At 32.8% G+C, this 23048-nt stretch overlaps 1 protein-coding gene and 1 long non-coding RNA gene across 2 annotated transcripts; one reads left to right on the top strand and one right to left on the bottom strand.

The window, feature by feature from the left end:
- Positions 1-608: 608 nt before the first annotated feature.
- Positions 609-3643, bottom strand: LOC110658459 (BTB/POZ domain-containing protein At1g63850). The gene is made up of 2 exons (XM_021816079.2): positions 2542-3643; positions 609-2054 (listed from the first exon to the last, which is right to left on the bottom strand). Exons 1-2 carry the CDS (start codon positions 3589-3591, stop codon positions 1113-1115), a joined length of 1992 nt encoding a protein of 663 aa, XP_021671771.2. The 5' UTR covers positions 3592-3643; the 3' UTR covers positions 609-1112.
- LOC110658461 (uncharacterized) lies at positions 3397-4185 on the top strand. The gene is made up of 2 exons (XR_002495568.2): positions 3397-3534; positions 3643-4185. It is a non-coding gene; the product is annotated as an uncharacterized LOC110658461 (long non-coding RNA).
- The last annotated feature ends 18863 nt before the right edge of the window (positions 4186-23048 follow it).

The following is a 23048-nucleotide window of genomic DNA, read 5'->3' as shown; positions in this document are numbered from 1 at the left end:
CCATATAGTAGAAAATATTACTGTTGCAAAAAGAACTAAATAAAATTTTATATGGCTGATTATGCATTTAATAAATAATACAAATTGTCCTTATGCTTAGAATAGAATGTATGAAAAGAAATGTGAATTCAGTACAAACTTAGGAAATAAAAGATCATAGATCAAAGCCATACATGGGAAAGTAAATACTTTTTAAGTATTGGTCTGCTTCATGAGAAAGTGCTGTTACTAGATACCTAAATACCCGCTTTTTTCAAAACCCTGGTCTGCTTAATGGCTCCATAATACCAGAAATAAATTGGCATCTATTTATTGCTTATTACCAACAGCTCTATCTCTTGTGCTAATATGGCAATGCTGATTCTCTATTACTAAACTTGCTCATCTTCTCTAATATAGCAATTCATTACAATCCAGGGCAACAGAAAAATTATACATTATTGACCCCAATTTTCCAAATTATAGCTCAGCAACCCCAAGTTCAGAAGCTAGCTAAAATTATATATTAGTAACCCCAATTTCCCATATCATGACAAGCCCAGAAAATAAGAAACAAAGGAAAACCTGGTATCAAACCCTCAAATTAGACTAAAATGTAAAGACAGAAATTAAAGTTAAATGGTCAAAAAATATGGATTAATCATCAAATGGTCACAAATCACACAGAACAATGATCAACTCAGTCCCATATCTAGGCCTGTTCTAAAGTATATCATAAATTCACAATCACACCATTCCCATTGTTCACAAGCAGAAATTAAGATCAACTGAGAACCCGAATTAAGAGAACATGCAGCAGGTGCACATGTCATGAGGAAATCATTAGGCAGTAGGCACCAGCAATGAGCGAGGAGCAAGACAGAAACACCAGCAGCCACAGAGGCGCATGAGGTGCCCAGCAGCAAGCGAGGGGCCACAAAAAGAACCACAGCAACAGAGGTGTGAGAGCTTGAAGGAGCGAGACTGAGAAAGAGGGAAATAAGCACTGGCAAGGAGGGAAGATAAGTGGATTATGGGGCCTGTTTAGGGATTTTGAATGGACTGAGGTAGAGGCACTGATCACTATTGACCCCTCAGAGAACGATATCCAGCACTGTGAATTCTATTACTTTTCATGAGTTCTCAATGGTTGCAGTCGTGATTCTTAATGGCCTTGTCCTTTCCTGGTCACCACTCCGTCTCCAGAAAGCCCTTCTCCACCAAACCTCAAATCCTCTTTGTATATTTGGACAGTCTTCACCAGAGTTCAAGAATCTATTAAACCAAGCCAGTAAAATCTCTTGCTGCCAAGCTAGAGGTAGAGTTAGAATTGTGTTACTAAGACCATCCTCAATTAGATGTCGATCAAGGCCTTTAGATGCCCTCCTCATCCACCCAAAATCATCATAAAATGGCACCAACCATGTCTGTAAAAGCAAGCACCTCACTTCCTTTGAAGCCAACAGTTGGCCCTTTCCAATCCCAACAAACAGCCTTGCTGTAACTCTGCTAACCTCATACCTATATACAGCAGGAATTTTAGAATGTATATCAGACAATTCAGACTGAGATGCCCAGGTTTTCAGAAAATCTTCAGCAATCTGTCTGTCAATCAAAATATCCAAAATCCAATGCAGGTTATCTGCTTGCCGTGCAATCTGACCAATATCCTCCAAATCTCCTTCTGCTGCACGGAGAAAATGGTTATGAAGCAATTGCAAACACCCATCACAAGCTGAGTACAAGGATTCCTTTCGAAGATCATTCTGAGAAGAATTCTCACGAAGCATCTTCGACACCAACCCTTTCATCTCCCGCCGAGCTTTCTCATCTTTACCATCAAGAACTACATGCAAAAGCTTGAGAAGCACTTCATCGTTGTCACGACTCTCTTCTGTTCCATTAGTTACTTCTACTGAAACCCTCTTAAGAACCTCTCCTGCTCCAACTCCTTCAAGGCGAAGCTCTGACAACAGTGAGGCCACCTTCTCTTCTTCATCCTCAGCCCATGGAGCAGCTTCCAAGTACTCCAAGCAAGATAAGACCCCAGCATCAAACCCAATTGCTGCAGAAACCTAATAAAAGAACCAACCAATTCAGTACCTCAAAATCTTAACCCATCATTTATAATTGGCAGGAATAGATTCAACAGCCAAAATAAAATAAAATGAACAATAAACAAGCCAAAAACTAATGATGTCCTGTCCATGTCTATGTTTCCAATTCCAGTATATGAATAAAAGAAAAAAAAAATATCAACTACACTACCAAAATGGTTTTATCTGCATCATTCACAAAATCAGCTAGGAAAAGGAAGGGAAGGGAAAAAGAGCAACTTAGTTCAACTACATTTTCTTTCCTGTTCCTATCTCCTCAACAATCAAACAGATTGCTTTCAATATTAGGTTTCCTGTCTATTTCCACAGTCTCTCAGCGACCAAACAAACCACTTGAGCATTTAAAAAAAATAAAAATTTAAAAGTTTCCTGTCTACTTCCACAGTTCCCAGCCTCCAAACAAACCTAGGGTACTTGAAAAAAAAAAAAAAAAAAAGAAGCTTACCTTCAAAATACCAAGTACCTTACTCACATCCTCTTTCATGAGCTTTCTCCTCAGATCCTTGCAATACATTAACCTCAAAGTCTCAATATAAACTTCGACATCATCGCAATCGGCAATCTCCACCACATACGGCACCGACGAACGCTGCTGCTTGGCCCACCGATCCGATAATTTCACAGCGAAAAACCTGCTGTGAGCCACCAGGATCTGCCTGTGGACGCTCATTGACACGCTAATTCCATCTTTAGAACTCAATGTCAACTTAACATCACTAGTCGACGCATCATTGAACTGGTTACCAGGGCTCCTGTTTCCCAAAATGTCAGCTATTCGCTGCATGATTAAAGTCTGTTTATCTTGAACAGACAATTGGGAGTTTTGCGAGCTTCGAACATTGATGTTAGCATTGTTAATCGGGATCTGGGTTCTGGGTTGCATTTCGGGCTCGCTCGCCATCATCTCGAAAAGCGTCGGACTGGATCGGGGCTTATCCGGCGGGGGCGACATCGGGTTTAGAAGACCAGCTGTGAGTGCAGAGTTAAATTTGGTGAAACTCGAAGGGAAAGAAGAAGGTTCATGAGGAGAGTGGTGGCCATTTGTTAGGGTTGTTGTGGCGGTAATAGTGGAAGCTGAGGTGGGAGTGAAGTCCATGACTGGCGATAGACTTCCCGGAGAGAAGCGGAACCTGAAGGTTGATGGCGAATCAAGAACTGGGTCAGATTCCTTCACGGTTAAACGGCGGGGTAGCGGAGGCGGAGATGGTGGTGGCGGAGGTGGGGCAGAGGTGGGTTTGGAAGCAAGACAGCTCCAGGAGTTATCAGCGGAAACAATGGTGGGATGCTCAAGTTTCCGGCTTTGGCTATGTGAACAATACCCAGAACCAGAAGCAGAGTCAGAACTACTAGAATTAGCTGTGGCAGCAGCGGAGGAGGAAATGGTGGTTTCACGGCACTTGCGGCGTTTGGGCTTAGTGGGCTGAGTTTGAACTTTAAGGTGAGCTCTAGTTGTGGTTGAAGCAGTAGTTGTGGTTGTAGCAGTAGCTGTTGCCATGAATAATATGTTTTAATTGTCTCTCTTACCTCTATTTTTATTGTCCTTTAGTTGATTGGCATCGGCATTGGCAATTTGGCATTGCCAAATGAGAGAGAGACTTCGGTTTTGTGTATCTAATTTTTATTTGATTGGGACGTCAATTAAAAATGGCGATGGACACGAGACGGAAAAGAGCAAGAAGCGACTGAAACAGCAATAAATGTGAACTCTCTCTCTCTTTCTAAGCAGTTTTTGTTTGGTTTTTGGAGGATCTTGAGGTTTTTGATTTCTTGCTTGTGGATTGGGATGCTTCCCCCTCCCTCTCTGTCTCTGATTTAGCCTTTTGTGGTTGATTTCACCTGGTGGGGCGGCTTTGAATTTTTGGCGAATAACAGCAACAAAAAGGGCAAAAAGATTGGCCCATTAAGTAATCTTGTTTCCATTCTTGCACTGTGGATGAACTGGTGCCTTTTCTTGTTCCTTTCTTGAATTGGAGGGATTGCTGCCAGTTGGAAATTTGTTTTGAGAATATATTTAATTTGTAATTGGGGCTGGCACTCACACTTGATATAGAAGATTAGCAATTGATCAGAGTTATCATTGTTGTTGCAACCTGCGAGGAATAAGGATTGCCATTTTTTAATGAATAGTTAAATAGATAGATATACATGGCTATATTCCTATTTTCTTGATTAGGCTTTGTGAAAAATTGGTGGATGCTTCTTGTCATGATACGTATGTAAAGTCTACAACAAAGCTGATGGGAGTGGGACTTTTTTCAGGACTGAGGAGAGGTGGTCCTGGTTGAACACACCGAAAGAAAAATTGGTTTTTCACGATCGTATTCAGTATTTATGTTATCCTTAGTCTACATAACTTTTTTTTTTTTTGCCTTTTCTCGCTCTGCACCACATTTTATAATTTTTAGAATATAATAAACAAATATTATGATGTAAAATATTAAGAATTTAAGTTTACTAACTCTTCTATTACAAATTCTTGTAAACTAATGAAAAGATGACACAAACAACGCAATATATATTAAATTATTAAATCACTTATGGGTCAAGAAGAAGAAATCTTGGAGATTAATACATAATTAAGTGATTCCAAGTAACAATTTGGACTTGGGATTCTGATGTCTTTTGTTGGTTTAGCTCTCTTTAGATTGTAGAGAGAGATTTTTTTTTCTCCCTATTTCTCCTGCTTTTCTCATAAAAGTCAAGCAGTTCATCTAGTTTTTGTGTGCTTCCCCTGTCGTATGGGTAGGGGAAATCGGCCCCTTTTTTTTTGTCTTGGTGTGCTCTCTCTGTTGCTAGTCGAGAGTGGATGGTATTTTATGCAGATTTATGGCATGTTTAGTTTAACTGTTGAATACAACTGATGACTTATTAATTGATAGCTGTTACTGTTAGTTGATAGCTGATAGCTAATAGCCGATTTATGTTAAATATTTGATAAAACTATGTTTAATTGTTGCTGTTGATATGTGAAATGATTAATAAGAGTATATATTATATAATTTATTTTATTATTGAAATAAATATAAAATTATAAATTTATTATATTATATTATTTATTTTATTATTAAATTAAATATATAATTATCAAATTAACATATTATATCATTTATTATATTATTAAAATAAAAATATAATTATTAATCTATTATATTATATTATTTATTTTATTATTGAAATAAGAAAATAATTAAATTTTTTAAAAAATAATTAAATAATTTAAAAAATATAAATAAAATAATAAAGTAATTATTATGATCGATAAAGAAAAAATTTATAATTAATTTTAAGTTTTTAGATATAAATAAATATTTTACATTTTATTTTATTAATAAAATATATTTTAATAAAATTGAAATGTGTTAATTAAAATATTAAAATTATAAATGAAAAATGTAAAAATATTAATAATATTAATTTTCAAGTTAAATAAAAAAGATAATATGGTCAAAATAAAAAATAAAATCAAATCAGCTATTAAATTATCAGAAACTGCTCTAAAAATATTCCCACATCAGCTGCCCATCAGCTATCAACTTTGTTTTTTAAAACTTATCAAATACTCTAGTTCAATTGTTTGGGGTGTCTATCAGCCATCAGTTACACTCAATAGGTGAACCAAACATCTTTGTAGTGCTTTAAGGAGAGAGCCTTTTTTAGATTTATAGTGTCTTTGGATTGATGGAGTATGACCACACATGGAAGTCGGTGGCCATTGTCTTCTTGAAGGGTTCATGCATTTTTGGAGAAGGGCAACTTAGGATTAGTTGAGTTTATCTCAGTTGGTGGCTACAGAATGAGAGACCGTGAGCTCTACTCTCTTCCCCTCCGACAACAGCTGATGAAGGAGGAGTGTTATGTTGCTCCTAAGGGACAGCTTCTGTTAGGATTGATGTCAAAGGGTTTGATTTCAGTGAGCAAGTGATTGTCTTGTGTTGCTGAGGAAGACTTCATGGTATTGGCCTTCCAGTTTTTCTCAAGCTTCCATTGCAAGAGCAGGCGGCGATGAAAGGGTTTGGTGACTTGGTCACCCAGATCTCTTAGGCTTTGTCTTTTCTAAGTTTGGTTTGATTTATGGTTTGATTGAGTTTGATTTTCTTGATTTCTAGGCTTGGGTTTTGTCAAGTCTGTATTTCTTTAAACTAGACCCATTATCTTATTCATTAAGACTTTCTTCTTTTCCTTCCAAGCTTTGAATTTCTTTTCACTTATCTTTCTCTTTAATGAAGCAATTAGGGATCATGTGGTCTCTGTAATGTATCAATTTTCCTTGCAAGGATGATAGTGGAATCTGATATGGAGGACATGTGACCATCAAAAGTAAGGGGAAAAGAACCATTTGTCTTATTTCTAGCGCTAATCAAGCACCATACATGTAATGTAATTTACCATTAGTCTTATGCTCGTAGAAGTAGAAAAGATTTCAATTCAAAAAGAAGTAGAACACTACAACACATTTGTCTCCTACAATTATGGGTCCTGGCCCACATTTGTATATGTTGGTCAGGCCGACCAATAGAATTCGTGATTTTTTATAATATTTTTTTATTTATAATGTTAGTTTTAGTTTAATTATAAATTAAATTTAATTAAAAAATAATATTATAATAAAAGTTAAAAAAAATCAGATAAATATATTATCATTGAAATATGCATAATGAAAATTTATATTAAAAATTTGGATGTTGAAGAGAATAAAGGATGGATTATTTTAATAGTCTGTGTGAAGAAGAGGTAGAGATAAGTCCAACCTGTGACATATGGTGTCTCCTTGGACAAATGGTTTGCATTATCAATTTAGTACAGTTGTTATTTAATCTCCATTGTTGTTATTTAATCTCCATTGAAGTCAATAGCGTATAATTTTTCTATATTTTTAATCTTAATTTTAAATTAATTTATATGAATTATATAAATTATTTTTCGTCATTTAAGTCCAATAGTTAAAAAATTGAAAAGAATTGTAGGTGATGTTTTATCTTTGAGAAGAAGATAGATTCAGATACCGATCTATTTGACATTGCTGGTAAAATTACTATTAAAAAAATTATTTTTTAAATATATTAATTAAAAAATATTAAAAAATAATTTAAAATTAAATATAATCAACTTTAGTAATTAGAATATTAAAATAATAAAATAACTTTTTTTAATAATATTTAAAATAATACTTTTATTCAAAAAAATAATTTTAAACCTTCGAACACAACACTAAACAGGCACTTAGTTAAGCACTTCCATAAGCAAATCAAGAACTTAGTGGCTAAGCTTTGCCCAAATTTTAGGTAAAAAAGAAATGAAAGAAAATAAAAGTTGGTTGAATGTTTTAGTTTAAAACTCAATTATTAGCCCAACAAGGTTACAAACTCAGAAGCAATTAACGAAGCAAAAGGCCCAACATAGAGAGCAAAGTCCATTTCCAAAAGGCCCAACTAGTTGCTGAAATTAATGCAGCTTCCTGGAGCTTCAATTCAGGACCCCTCACCACCCCTAATGACCATACCCTGCCCAGAGTTTGATCTCCTTCAGGAATGGGATCAACGGCCCACTAGTCTAATCAGTAGATGATAAATAAGCTTAATAAATTAATTTTTATTTTTAAATTTTATTTATTTTATAAAAAAATAATTTATATATATATATAATATTTTTTATATAAAATATTTTCTAAAAAATTATTTTTCATAAAAATATTTTTTATTATTTATTAAATTCATGATATATATATATATATATATATATTATTTTTTATATTTCAATAAGATTAAGTCCGTCAAATGAAAAATGACTTATTTTATTTTCTTTAAAATTGATTTAATATTTTTGACTTAATTTTTTTTTTACTTATTTTCTTGAGTACTCCAAATGTTAGAAAATGTAAAAAATATTTTTTAAGAAAATATTTTTTATAAAATAATCAGAGCCTTAGAATCAAACTTTCAATATTTTTCAGGTTGCATTTACATTCATTTTAATATTTTTTAAAATTTTATGAAAATATTCAAAATTTAAATGTAAGTATTAAATATTTTATTTTCAATATTTATAAATAAGTAGTTATCTTCTTAGTATTTATGAAATACTAATTATATATTAAAAATTGAAAATAAACATCTTATTTATAAAATTTATTATATTACTATATAAAGATTAAAAAAAATACTAGCTAAATAATATTTTATTCATGGACTTAATATAAATTTAAATTTTAAATACTAAATTATCAATATCATTGATATTTTAAAAATTTTCAATTTAAAAAATATAAATCACTAATCATAAGATTTATAAAGGATTATCTTTCAATCGCCGAATTATGCAATTTTTTTTTTCCAGTTATCTTTTTATTTGGTCCAATTAAAAAATGGGCTCATTTTATATATCTGTCACTAATTCATTGAGTCAACCCAATAAATCGGCCCGAGTTTTGTAACAGTGTTAACAAATCATCAAGCGGTAAACACCCCAACTGAAGAACTTGACATAAATCATTGTCTCCACATTCTCTATTTCTAACACTTTCTGAGAGAAGAGTAACATATATAGGAATAGATATAAGGGAAAGTAGATTGAATTTTACATGAAATTTTACGTGGGAAGGAGACAAGGAGAGTGGGGGGGTTGGCCACAAGAACACAACACCAGACATCCCACATGCTGATTCTGACTCATGTCTCTCCTCATTCATTATCTTTTCATCAACTCTCTTAGTTTAGACTATGGCAATTATCCTTTCATTTTGGCTCTTTCTTCTACAACCCCCTACAAATCTACTTAGACTAGGAGTATATTGCCAGTAAGCTTCACTTATTACTTTAATAATTGCCATTTGCTTGCTGTTAAATAATTCATCAATGTATACAATGACAACCCATAAGATCACAGAATCCAAATCAAATTGTTGGAAAGGGTATACAAGATTAAACTACTTTCTCTCTAACTGGAGGCAGTACTGCTCCATATAAACTACAGTAGAAAAGACAGATGGAGATCAGATTATTAGCAAATTGATTATCACTTTGTCATTCTATTAATTTCAATTGAAAAAACATGCAATAATTCCTTTAGTTTCAGTCATTAATAGCTGTAATTCCTCTTTAATTATTCTGTTGTGCAGCACATCTCTGTCATTTTAGTAATTGAATACTTGTTAGAATGATAATTAATAAGCTGTAATTCTGTTTTGCATGTCAACCTATTCCATGCTGCATCATTCTGCATTTTTTTAAAATAAGGAATTGAGAGAGTAAAAACTCGAACTTGACTCTGTCAGGTGAGTATACTTTCAGCCACTGAATCAAGACAGGCTAACTAGCTGAATCATTCTGCATTGCCTTGCTTCTTTATATATCATTCTGCATTGCCAAACTGTTTCATGCTGCATCATTTCTTTTTCTCTTAAGCTAATTTTCATGAAAAAACTCTAAAGTTAATTCAAGTTGAAATATTTCAAATTCAAACTCCTTTTTCTTTAATTATCACTTGTTTTGCAGAAAATTATTGTTGATGTTATAAAAGGCAGACATGAATTCAGGTAGAGGGAGAAATATAATTACATAAACAATGACTAGTCATACAAATTCCCAAAAATAAAAAGGACATTAGAGAGATTAAAAGACACATGGTCCAAGTCAGTCTAATGATCTTCAACATGGTTTCACATGTCAAATCAAGGATGACCCATATCACCAATTTTGCACTAGCTTTACGGTGCAAGTTGCTGTTATTTGTCCCATTTACTACTTGTAATTAATAATTAGCTCTGCATATTATTGATATCAGTCTGTTATCAAAAACACACTTGAATTAATATTTGAAAATTTTGTGTAATTATATTTTATTTTTTTATTATAATATGATTTTTTTATTTATTTTTATTTTCTTTTTTATACCGGTGAATGTGTGAAATGATAGTAACAATTATGTTTACCATTTTGTTTGGAAGCAAAGACAGTTTCTGACAATCAAAGATGGATAGAATTATGATTTTCAGACAGCTTGTGGTTCTCTATTAGACCTAATGGCAACCAATTTCCGATTAGGGATTTGTATAAATATTAGATTAGAGTTGGAAATTGGAGCTAACAACAGACAAATCATGCTTAATTAATTTTTATTAGAATTAATTAATTAATTACTCTAAAAAATATATGAACAGATTGAAGTGTATATATATATATATATATATATATATATATATATATATATATATATATATATATATATATATATATATAAAGTGGCATAATTAATTAAAATTTTAGGTTAACTTAAAGTAAATTGGCGTGCACTTTCGGTTATGTGGGGGGTAATCAATGTTGGATTTAGCTGGCCTACCTGTTGATATGATCCTAATAGGGCCAAATGCCAGCAAGCTTATTAAGCCAAAAATTAATCAATGTCCATGCCTCATTTTATTTTATTTTTTGTTTTCATAAGAAAGTATCCAATTGTTTAATGATGATGGTTAAAACATGTATCTAGGGTTTTACAGACAAAAACCCTAATATAAAAAATAGGGGAATTTACTGTACTAGGGTAGTGAAGGTATAATTTTTATCAAGACATGGTATAGATTACAGAATTTACTGAAACGGGGTGAGAAACAGACGAGACGCCATTCAAAATGGCGTTCGGAGATGGGACGCCAGTACAGCGGCTCAGCAAATCTCTGCAGGTGGTCACGTCGTCAGTAGCTCAAGTCACTCCACAACGAATCTTGCAGAGCGGTACACCATTATCAATGGCGTGCAGACCTCCACACACCTCCACACACCGAATCCTTGCAGAGAGGGACGGGACGTGGAACGCTAATATTATTGGCGTCCAGAGTTCTATATACTCGCCCTCAGTTTATTTTTATCTCGCATACGAAGCCGAACTCTCTTTTTCTTTAGTGTTCATGTCACTCTCTTCTTCTCATTTTCTCTTTTGGTGGTGTAAAATTAGTGGAGCTGAGGGACAATCTGAGGCACAATTTCTGCTTGATAGACCAGCAACAACAAGAGGAGTTGCAGTGGTGTGGAAGGAAAAAAGATTTAGGTGGTTCTTAGTTTGAACAGCACAAGTGAAGCTTGAAAAAATTGTTTGTGCCGATTTTTTGTTCTTAAAAATTGAAGGTATGTATTTTGTTAGTTAGATCACCTATTTACTTGTAACATATTGAATTATTTGAGTGCTAAATATTTTTATTATTAGAGAAAGTTGATAAAATTATTTTTGTAAGTATGCATGCATGCATGTGTTATGATATGAAGTAGGTTTTTGTGATATTATTAATGTTTAGAGATATAGTTTTATAAGAATTTTTAGTGTTATATGTTATTTAATTATTTGAATACCTGAGTAGGTTATGGTTAACCTGAAAATAATATATGGATTATTTTTAGAAATTTAATTTGACATTGTAATTGTAAAGAGTGTAAGAGAGAAATAAAGTTAATAGGTACATAACAAAATTAGAAAATAGTATTATTAACAAAATATTTTAAAATGTGTATTATTAACATCAAATGTTTAAAAAATAAAAAATTAGAAAAATCATAGATTTTGTCCGAAGATTAAGTGCATAGTTTATTAAATTTTATTTTTTCATATTAAAATATAACGAGCTGCTAAGATCATGTCCAAAAATCAAATAGTTAGGCTGACCTAGTTTGTTCTAATATTGTATTTTAATGTTTATATATTTTCTTGATTAATGCAAACGTTTTAATTAATGCAATGAATGAGATATGTTTATTTACATTATTTAATACTTTTATTATATGTTTTTTTATACCATTTATATAATAATCAATGTACCAAGGGAAATATATGCATTGTTGTAACTATGAAAAAAACAACTTGAAAATGTATATTTACCGCAATAAATAGGTATGGCTACACAACAAGAAAGAAGAGATTACATTATCTCAGGTCTAGTTGATCCAGAGCTTCTTCAGCTCCAGCCCCAACACCGTTCTGAAGGGATTTGGAATGGCACGATTGAGCATGAAGTGCTTACGTGCAGGAGGCAGGGGAACATATTACATTCTGACATTGATGACCAAATTGTTCCTCATCTTGCTGATTCGGGATTTATCTGTATTGCTAGATTATGATTTTTTTCATTTGACTGCCATCTCATTACTGCCTTTGTTGAGCGATGGCGACCGGAAACACATACATTTATGTTACCAACTAGTGAGTGCACAATCAGTATTCAGGATGTTAGCATCATTTCTGGTTTACCAGTACATGATTCAGCTGTTACTGGAATGTCATAGGCGGATTGGCCAGAAGTATGTGAAATGTTGTTGGGCGCTAAACCACCCTCAGAAATGATTCGAGGACATGCACTAAAGATATCATGGCTAAATGATGAGTCTGGAGCTATTCCACATCATGTTGATGACTTAACATTGTTATGCCATGCAAGAACATTCATATTACAACTAATTGGATCGATGTTTCCTGACAAGACAAACTCACTTGTGAACTTGATGTTCTTACCCCTTTTACAAGACTTGAGGGAAGCTGTAACATACAGTTGGGGTGGAGCTTGCTTAGACTTCCTTTATCATGAGCTTTGTCATGTGGCTGTTATTGAAACAAAGGAGATTTCAGGATCACTATTTATTTTGTAGATATGGGCCTGGGAGAGATTTAAAATAATCTCTTCATCAATAAGAGATCCATCAGCACCTCATGATGCACCCCTAGGTGCAAGGTATGTCACTAAATATATATATATATATATATATATATATATATATATATATTCATTAAGAAAATATTAAATTTATTTTTATTGCATTACATTTTAAATTTTCTTATCAACTAACAGGTAGAGTAGAGCTCGATAGATCACTGAAGTAACAATCCATGTACATCCGCAAATCCGGTACAACCTTGATCGGATGCGACTTGAAGATGTAAACCACAATTCAATAAATCTTAATTAAAATAAGATATTATATTTTTTCTATATTTATAATTACTTGATGTTTTGCTAACATTCACTTTCAGGTTACATGGGAACCATATACTGAAGAATTATTGGATGAGCTGCCTGACATATGTATCCAAGGCCGTCCCATTTAGAAGGAAGTTGTGCCATTAATTTGCTTCCATATTATTGAATGGCACCAACCTGACAGGGTGATGAGGTAATTTGGTTTGGCCTAACCTATTCTACGACCACCCATGCAAACAGATGAGTTGCATGACATTACTCTTCGAGTTAGTAAGAGTAACTGGGTGGACCACCATGCGGCATACATTATTCATTGGAATAGGCGAGAACAATACATTATTCAAGGGCAAGAAATGGCACAACTACTCCACCATCATTCTGAATATATGGAGTGGTATCGTCGAGTTGCGAGACGTTGGATCTCAATAAGTGGAGCTGCTATTGGTTGTGTGGTAATCCTTTACAACACATATTTTTTCATTGTTAATTACTTACTAATAATAATTTTATATTTTTTTAACCAAAAAGGATATGATATATGCATTGGCATTTTATTTTTACAGGAGAACGCAATTGAGGATTGTTTGCTAAAATTACAGAATCCATCAAAACAAAATGTGGCAGAAGTTAAGCGTACATTAAGGAAAATGATGATTGCTTTAGAGGAAGAAAGTCGGCTTTGTCAAATGCCACCTCCTTAGTTCGCACCTCAAGCAGCAACCTTTAATGATGAATTACAAGAGGACCAACCTCAGCCCTCATATAGAGCAGGACGATGTCGATCACGTCCTGCTCGACTTCGTCAACACCCAGTGGGTCGAGGCTCTCCGTCCGATGATGTTTTGCCTCCACCTATCGCATTTAACCCTCACTGCATGGCATCGGTGCCTAATCCTTCTGATCCTATTCCCTCAACTCTTGCACTGTCTAATCTGGGACCATCCACAATATTCCAACCTTATTCAGAATCTATCCCCCCTCATTACACTGGTTGGATGCCTTTTGACTATGCTGAGAGTCAGCAGCCGCAAACACCATTCAGCGGCTTATTTGCTCCTTTTGGCAGACCATCTACCATTAAGCCATCACACTATAGTTCTGGTCAATTTGGTGGATATAGTTCGGATCAATACTTTGTACCATATCAGTCTGGTGCCTTAGGCCATATTCCATCTGGTGTGGGTCTATTTAGACACCATGAACAAAGTGTTGTGCATTATACTGCAGGGGGGAAATCATCGAGACGACAACAAGGGCAACCTAGCCAACCTCAAATGCACAAGGTGATATAGAAGAACATCAAGGAGAGAGACAACATCGAGTTCTTCGACCGAGACGCCATATACGAAGACCGGGTTGTGGTACATGATTGACTTAAATATTTGCTTTTATTTGTATATTAATTATGAATACTTGTCATAATTTATATTTTGCTTTAGGTCAATTGCTGTGATATGCTAGTCTAAATTTTTAATATATTTTGCATAATTCAATTGAAAATAAAAAAGTAATTATAATAAGAGTAAAAATTAATATCACCTGGAAATTAATTTAAGACACGGATAATAAATTTTGTTTACTATTTTTTTTGTCTCATATGACTTAAATTTTAATATTTTAAACAAAAATAAAATTATTTCTTCTTTTTTAATTTCTTTTATTTTTTTACAAAATAAGCATGTCCTAAAAAATAAAACAGAAAAATTTCCCGGTTCAAATATTATATCTATTATTTTTTTTATCTATAAACAAAATCACACTTTACACATTAATTTTATTAATAATATTAAATAAATTGAAGTTGTTGCATAGTACACCTGTTTGTTAAACATTCCTAATCATGAATTTGGTATTAAAAGAAATAAAGTACAATATTTAAATTATATATTGTTATAAATGGTTGCATATAATATTTAATAATTTTATTTCTTTTAATACTTCAATTTAATATTTGCAATCAATAAAATAAATTATGCACATTTATTATAAAATGAAAATTATTTTAATTAACGGTAATTATTTTTTTTCACTATTTTTTCTATCTCATATAACTTGAATTTTAATAATTTTAAACAATAAATTTTATTTACTATTCAAAAATTTTAATAAATTTTATATTATCAATATAATGTAAATATTAAAAAAGGGCAATGTAAATATTAAAGTATTAAAATTAATATATTTCTTAATTAATGTAAGTAAAATAGCCTCCGGGCCAGCATCAACAGTGTCCAGTGCATGGATGCCATTTTGAACAGCGTCCAGGATCTTCGGAGGCTATTCAAAATGGCATCCGGACTTGAACAACGTCCAGGATCTTCGGACGCTATTTAAAATAGCATCCGGGCCATTTTCAAACCATGGACGCTATTCAAAATGGTGTCCGGGCCATTTTTTGAATAGCGTCCGGAAGGTTACTCAGCCCGCTCTCGTAATTCTTCTTCGGTCGACCCTATTTTCATAATTTTTATTTCACTGTGCCTTTGTATGGTAAAAAACCCTAAAAAACAAAACAACAGAGTACATGACGTAGAATCGAGAATAAATGTATAAAGCTAGGCACAAAAAAAGAAGAAAAATTTAAAAGAACAGTAATTAAATAAAATGATAGTGATTCTGATTGAGGCTGGACACAACACCGACAAGAAAAAGGGACAACGAAGGGGTGGTGGCGAGCAAGAAGAGATCAGCTCCGTCGGGTGTGGTGGTGGTCACGGAGTGGAGCCTGAGGTGTCGTGGCCGTATGGGACATTTGTCAGAGGCAACTTTGGAAATGGGGCAAAGGGTGGTGGTGGTGCACGGTGGGAATGAGTGATAAGAGCGCCTACGCACAAAAGGCCATACTTTAACCCATCTTGGCTGCTTCACCAGGGCTGCCTCGTATACCTTAACCCGACAATCTCTGTCCCCCACCTCCACCACCACCACCACTCTCTATGTCTGCCCAGTTCATCATAGACATTTGCATTGTTGTATTCTTTAAATCACTATCACTTTTTTTTTTTTTAAGTTATAAAAAGAAATTCTCTTTAATTATCAACCTTGAGAATAGAAAAAATCCATGTAAAAATATTCGTTTCCTAATATATGAGATTCTAATTTGTAGATTAATTTAGGTTATAATTAAAATTATGAACATGTATCAAATAATTAATATGGTTTAATTATGAGTTTGGACGTAACGTATAAACAAAAAGATGGCCATCTCCTGTAGTCCTTGTCACCATTGCTTAATAGACACCTTTTATGGCATTTTGTGTGATATTATTTCCATGATTTTGAGTCCATAACTACTATTTATTGAAGAGATACAACTTCACGTGACCATATCAACTCCATTTTGTCAATATATCATGATGATGTTTTTTGACATGATATATATATGCATATATATCTCAAAATTTATCTAATTATTTAATTTTGGTCATACCAAATAACTGGGTTTATAAGTATTTATGCAAGTTGATAAATATTCATCAATAATTATTATTTTAATTTTATTTTCAATTATATATTTATATTGAAGCCACCTTATGAAAGCAAGGAGGCATGGATTTAGGGGCATTAGAACATTGAATTTAAAAATCTATTCTAGGTTACATGCATAACATACAAATAGCTTATAAACCTATACAACTTCTAATGCCCTTTAGCATACCAAATCACACTTTTGGCACACATTAGGAGTTCATTTGCCATTTAAAATTGAGAATTAACTATTAATTCATTTAACCCTAGCTTATGAAAGAATTAATTCAACTAACCTCCAAGGCGCTAAATCAATCTTTCTTACTCCCTTTGAGTGCTCCTAGGACTCCAAATGTTGCCCCTCTAGCTTGTTCACCACAAGCACACCAAGGTCTACGAATGGCAACCCCAAAAGCTCTCTTTTCTTGCTTGCCAACCAATTGGAATGAGATGGGTTTGTTTTGGTGAGGGTTAATGGATGTGGGTGCACTAGAAACTCTTTCTACCAAATTAATTCAAGAAGAAATCAAGATTCTCTTCAAGAATTAATGGAAGAAGAAAATGAGAAAAATGGGAGTCCATGGCTACCATCCATAATGAGGAGAAGAAGATGAAATTAAATCTTATTTAATTTTACTTCTTCTTGTCACTTAAACAGCTTAGGACAAAATGCATTAATTGGTGCCACATGTCTTCATCTAATTTAATTTTGCTTTATTTTATTTTAATCTCATTGAGACAAATGTAAAGCCTAGATTAAATCATGATAAAGTGATATTACATCATTGGAAGACAAGTGGCATGCTGACATAAGTGCCACATATCACCATGTAAAATTATCATTTTGCTCTTACATACAATTTTGATTTTTTTAACCCAAAATTGTAATTTCTCCCTTAAATTAATTTATATCAAATATTAATTAATTAATTAATCTCTATTAATTAATTTCACAATTAAATTCATATTTAAACTCTTTAAATATAAATTTAATTTATATTATACATCTAATAACCTAGATTTGGTTTCAAGTCATGCTAGGAACTTTGCAATCTCATTACAAACTAAACATAATTAATTAATTAATTAAACTCTTTAAATAATTAATTAAATCATATTTTACTTGGTGATTAACTTGTGTAGGTGTGTGACTTACTAGGTTCATTACTAATTGGTAATGAGAAATAATATTAACTCTTAATATCATTGGAACTCTTTCTTACAGTAAATGATTTTTCTAAATCATTTTAGGCATCTCATAGACCATGGTTGGCACCTAGCATAGTATGCCATGGCTTCCCAATCAGTAATAAGGAATACCTTAAATGAATCTTTAATCATATGTTACCATGCACTAAGATCTCTCCGTTACAAAATCTCAATTCTAGCTGGAGTCATGGTTAATGTCAAACTCCAATTGCTATGAATGTTATGTTCTCTTTTAATTCCAATTCTTGATTAATCAAACTTTCTTGTCAGAAACTTCTTTCTGGCTAAGTCTATCTGTCCTGGCGAGGAACTTGAATCATCAAGAACAATTAAATGAACATAGAATTTTATCCCTATTTACTTAGGGTAACGGATCCCATCTTGATTAACACTTATCTTCATATATAACTAGTAGGAGCCAACACATACCCATATACACATACACAGTACGAGTATGAAAGCAGTATCAAACTCAAACTATCTATATACAAGATAACTGCGTTATCTCAGGTCTAAATATTATATGCACTGATATGATATATGACAATGCATTGACAATAGTAAACTCCACGTTGTAATACCCCTATTTGCATGGCCTGGTATATTTTACTATTACGGTGACCGGTGTCTGTCCGGACAATTAAGGGGATTAGAACCACATCTAAGACACCTAGATAAGCCTTGAATGAAAATAAATAGTGACTACCTGATAGGTAAGTATAAATAAGAAAAACAAAACATAAGAAGTTAAATGAGCCGGGAGTCACAGCGATGGGTGGCCTTCCCGAGAAGTGACTGTGAGATCAGTCTTAACCCGAATTTTGAATCGAAAATTATGACACTGCGGTCCTTAGGATTATTGCAAACAGAGTGGAAAAGAGAAAATCACAGAAAAGAATTGTTAAGTAGGTCAAATAATTAGGTCAAGGATCCGGAAGAAATATCGAATAACTTGCAAACCGGATTGAATTAGCGAGGGGCAATTTAGTCAATTCACCCCTAGAGCTGACTCTTGACCTAACTGTCTAATAAAATCAGAGAAACGAAAATTTCAGAGCCGAGAAATTAATTAAAGAATCAAGGAAAAATAAATGAAAAAGAAAAAGAAAAGAAAAGCCTTTAATGACATCATGCCTTCCTCATATTATGACATCATAAGTCCAATTTAATTTTTCCTACACATTTTGACCAAGTCAAGATCTATTATTAAAGATAAAATATGAAAATGAAAAAAAATAATAATAAAAGTCAAATTTATCTTCTTCCCATTTTGGTTGCCGTCTCTCTCTCCCAAATTCTCTCTCAAACCTCCATTGTTACCCCAAACTCCAAGCTTGAAATTGTTTCCTCTCTCCATAAGTCTTTCCCTAAACTAGTAGAAAAGCTTAATTTAAGTCATTATTTGGAGAGTGGATGGAAGAAAGACAAGAAAGAGAAGAAAGGAAGAAAGAATTTCAAGCCTTAAAAAGCATCACATAAGGTTAGTGAGGTTCTTCCCATACCTCTCTTTACATGCATGCTTAAGCACTTCAAATAAGTTAGAAATTGTGTAAAATAAGATAAACATGGCAAGTTAGGGAACTAGGGTAAATTCATCAGCCATGGGATTTGAGTGGAGATGATATATTTAGTTTAACAGATGATGTATATAAGTGCAATGGAGATAGTAAGTGTGATTGGAATACCTTAATTTTATTAATTGTGTTCATGGTGAAATTAGGGTTCTTAACCTCTTGAAAAATTGAAAAAATTTGGGGAAATGATTAATTGATGCAATTGACCTTAATTGAGGTGAGAAATGGTCAATTGGGACCATTTGTGATGTGTTTGAATTGGTAGAATAGGATTACAATTTGGATTGGTTAGGATCACTATTCTAGCAGTTTGACATAGGTCCCTTTCAGGGACCAAAACTGAAAATTTATCAACCCAATTGGTGTGAGGCCAATTGGGAATGAAAATAGACACATAATGTCACATTTTTTATTTAGATACCATGCCCAGAAAATGACAATAACATAGAGAACAATTAGGTCAAACCCAGGTGTAGTGCACTGCCACTGTACCAAAATGACCAAAGCCATAACTTGGGCTATACAGGTCTAAATGACCTGATTTTTATGGCATTGGAAAGGTATGACATAGCACTACAACTTTCATGAAGAACACCAACCCAAATTCTGCCCATAACTAAGTTTGCTACCCAAAATTAGTGATCCAAAACTGCCAGAACCAAATTAGGTACCCAGAAATATGGGTTAAACCAATTCAGCCAGCCATGTTCAAATGGCCATATCTTGGGCTACAAAACTCCAAATGGAGTGATTTAAAAAAAGGAATTAAAGTTAAGACAATAAGGAACAAGTTTTATGAAGAACACTTTGCCAAATTCCCACAGCAACATGAACAATGGAATAGTACAAAATATGAGATCAAATTTGAAAATTTTGAAATTGTACCTAAGTGACCTAAAATTTGAAGAAATAATCAAAATCAACAAATTAGGCACCCAAAATGTGGTATGTGGGTGTAATTGGATTTTTCATACCTATTAAGCATAAGAAAGTTAATATTTTGACTTGAATAGTATCATGAATAGTAACCCCAAAATAAAAATCTCCAAAAACGTTAGTTTAAGCATGTTATGGCCAGAATTGAGCATATAAGAATTAATTATTAGATTTATTGTAAGATAAGGTACTGAAACACTATCAATTATATGTTTCAGCTGAAAAAGACCTAGAAGGGACAAAGGACCGAGTCAAGGTCTAGAGAGGACTTATATCAAGTCTGTGCACAGTAATTTTTGTTTAAATATATGATTCTTGAAAATTTGATTTTTGAATTAATTATGAATTGTGTTGCCATTTATGATTATGAATATGACTTTGGAAATTGACCATATTTCTCATAAATTATTTGAATAAATTGTTTTAAATTGATTTTGGATTCACACTTAGCATGACAGTATCACATTATTCATCCTCCATTTATGGGGTTGAGATCGTTTATTTTCCTCCATCTCTGGCTTACCAGCTGAGGTCGAGATTGGATGAGTACTTATTAGCTAGCTAGCCACATCCCTTATTGATTTCGATTAGTGAGGTTGTAGATTGCTTTGTCATGGTGTACAACACGACATTGATTGGAAATTTTGTGTCATAGCTTAAGTTGTGTATGGATTGGCAATACTGCATTTATTAAATTGTTTGATCAAAATTGTGCTATAATGAGCTTTGAAAAATTGTGAAATGTGATTGTGAGATTTTTGAATTGTGAATTGTTCATAAATATTTTATATTATGCATTTTATATTTTATTGTGCACCACTGAGTATTTTTATACTCAGCGATAGCTTCTTTTGCTATCGTAGATAGAGGCAAGGAAAAAGCAGCAGAGTGAGCTGCTGATTTTGGGAACTACTCAGATACTTTTATACGGGTATTTAATTACACCATTGTAATTAGTTGATCTAAATAATTTTATAATCATATGTACTTTTATAACTGAGCAGTTGTACAATTAATATGTAATAATATGGTCTTTTGATTTTTTATGTTGTAAACTAAATTGTGAGTGAAATCAAATATTTTAAATACAAATGTTATGAATTATGGAGATTGGATGAATTTGTGTTGATTGAGTGATTTGGTGGTTGAGATTTGATGAAGTGCTATTATTGGAAGTATTTTCTACAGGTAAAATTTTTTGTTTTTCTCAATTATTGCCGGCACTCTGTCAAAATTTTTTCAGAATTTGCGAAAAAATAAAATTGGTCAAAAATTTTACATAGCTTTTCAACTTCAATTAAATGTTTTTTGTTCCTACCAAAAATGCTCATCACTTTCAAAAAGTAAGAAAATGGTTTTAAAATCCCTTGTAATGTACTTAATGGGCTATTGTTAGATGAAGTTCGATAAGTCATTAGGTATACTACGAAATTATGTTATGCCCTACAGAAGGGTAAGGTGTGACACACGTGCTTGTCATAAGTATCACTAGTTCGGCTTACTTATCATATATAAGTGCCTATCATGTTTGTTATGTGGCATGAGACTCACCACTCCAACTTATTAATATCTCATTTTAATATTTTGGGAACAAATATGATTACAATCTTTCTACATAAATCATGTCAATACTTTATACTAGAAATACTGTCACTCACATTCTTAACAACTTAATAATAGAATTTCTAATAAAATATCAATTGATATTTTTAATTACATATAAATAGATTATATAAACAGAAAAGTGTAATTGCCTTTTATTAATAAAATATATATAAAATACATGCAAAATGATATGTTCTAGGGCATACTACTAACACTTTAGGATTTATTTTTCTTCAAAATTATTATATATACAAATAATGGGTATATTTATTTTATTGCATTTTCAGTGGCTGAGTTTTCTTGAACTTTAAAATTTATAGATGTGATTGAATTCAATTTGTTCTTTTGAAAAGGTTCATGGGTGAAGGGTTTAAGCAGTTATGGAGATGGAGAGGGAGAACGATAAAGACAGAGAGAGGGGGGTCTAACTTTAATTTGTCTCAAATCAGTCCACACAAGGGCACGTGGTGTGTTAGTGGCATCCCCATTTAATAGAGGACAATGACACCATGATGTGTCAATAGCACCAAATTAAATATCATCACCCACAAGCCATGAATATGTACATGATCACTTCGTTGATTCTGTTGTTTCTTTAATGTCTTAGCTTGTTTTGTGGGTTATTCAAAGGAATGATTAGTAGAACCATTGGTTTGCGCACTTTATATCTAGCTAGGACATTTCAATACACATATACATGATTTCCCTTGCCCATTTTGGCCCATTAATATACCTGATAATTGCCAATCCCTAATATTATTTCCCATCTTGTTCCCTCTCAATGTTGTTTTCCTTTCCCAGCCCCCAAATTAAATGCTAATTTTGAGAGCTAGATGCGCTTGAATTTGATGCAAGCTATATATTAATTCCTCAAAATGAATTTTCAACCCTTAATTTTTTAAAAGAAATAATATATGAAAAATGACAAAATGTGACTCTAGAGGTTGAATACAAAGAGGAATATCCTCTAAGATTATTGACTTATCATTGTTGCTGGGTATTTGTTTGAATTGAGGATGATGAAAAATTTTTTCTTATCTAGACTCTATCCATTATAAACTTAAGACACATGATATATGGTAGGACTTACCTATTAAATATATGAGTTCTATATATTAATCTCTTACGTTCATGATATATTAAGTCTAGATAAAAAATTTTTAATAATGAAAAGAAGAGAAAAAGTAAAGAAATTTTATTTTTCTA

The sequence above is a fragment of the Hevea brasiliensis genome, chromosome 9 (genome assembly GCF_030052815.1).
Source record: "Hevea brasiliensis isolate MT/VB/25A 57/8 chromosome 9, ASM3005281v1, whole genome shotgun sequence".
Taxonomy (NCBI): domain Eukaryota; kingdom Viridiplantae; phylum Streptophyta; class Magnoliopsida; order Malpighiales; family Euphorbiaceae; genus Hevea; species Hevea brasiliensis.
Note: the sequence above shows the minus strand (reverse complement) of the source record. Positions and strands in the feature narration are given on the sequence as shown.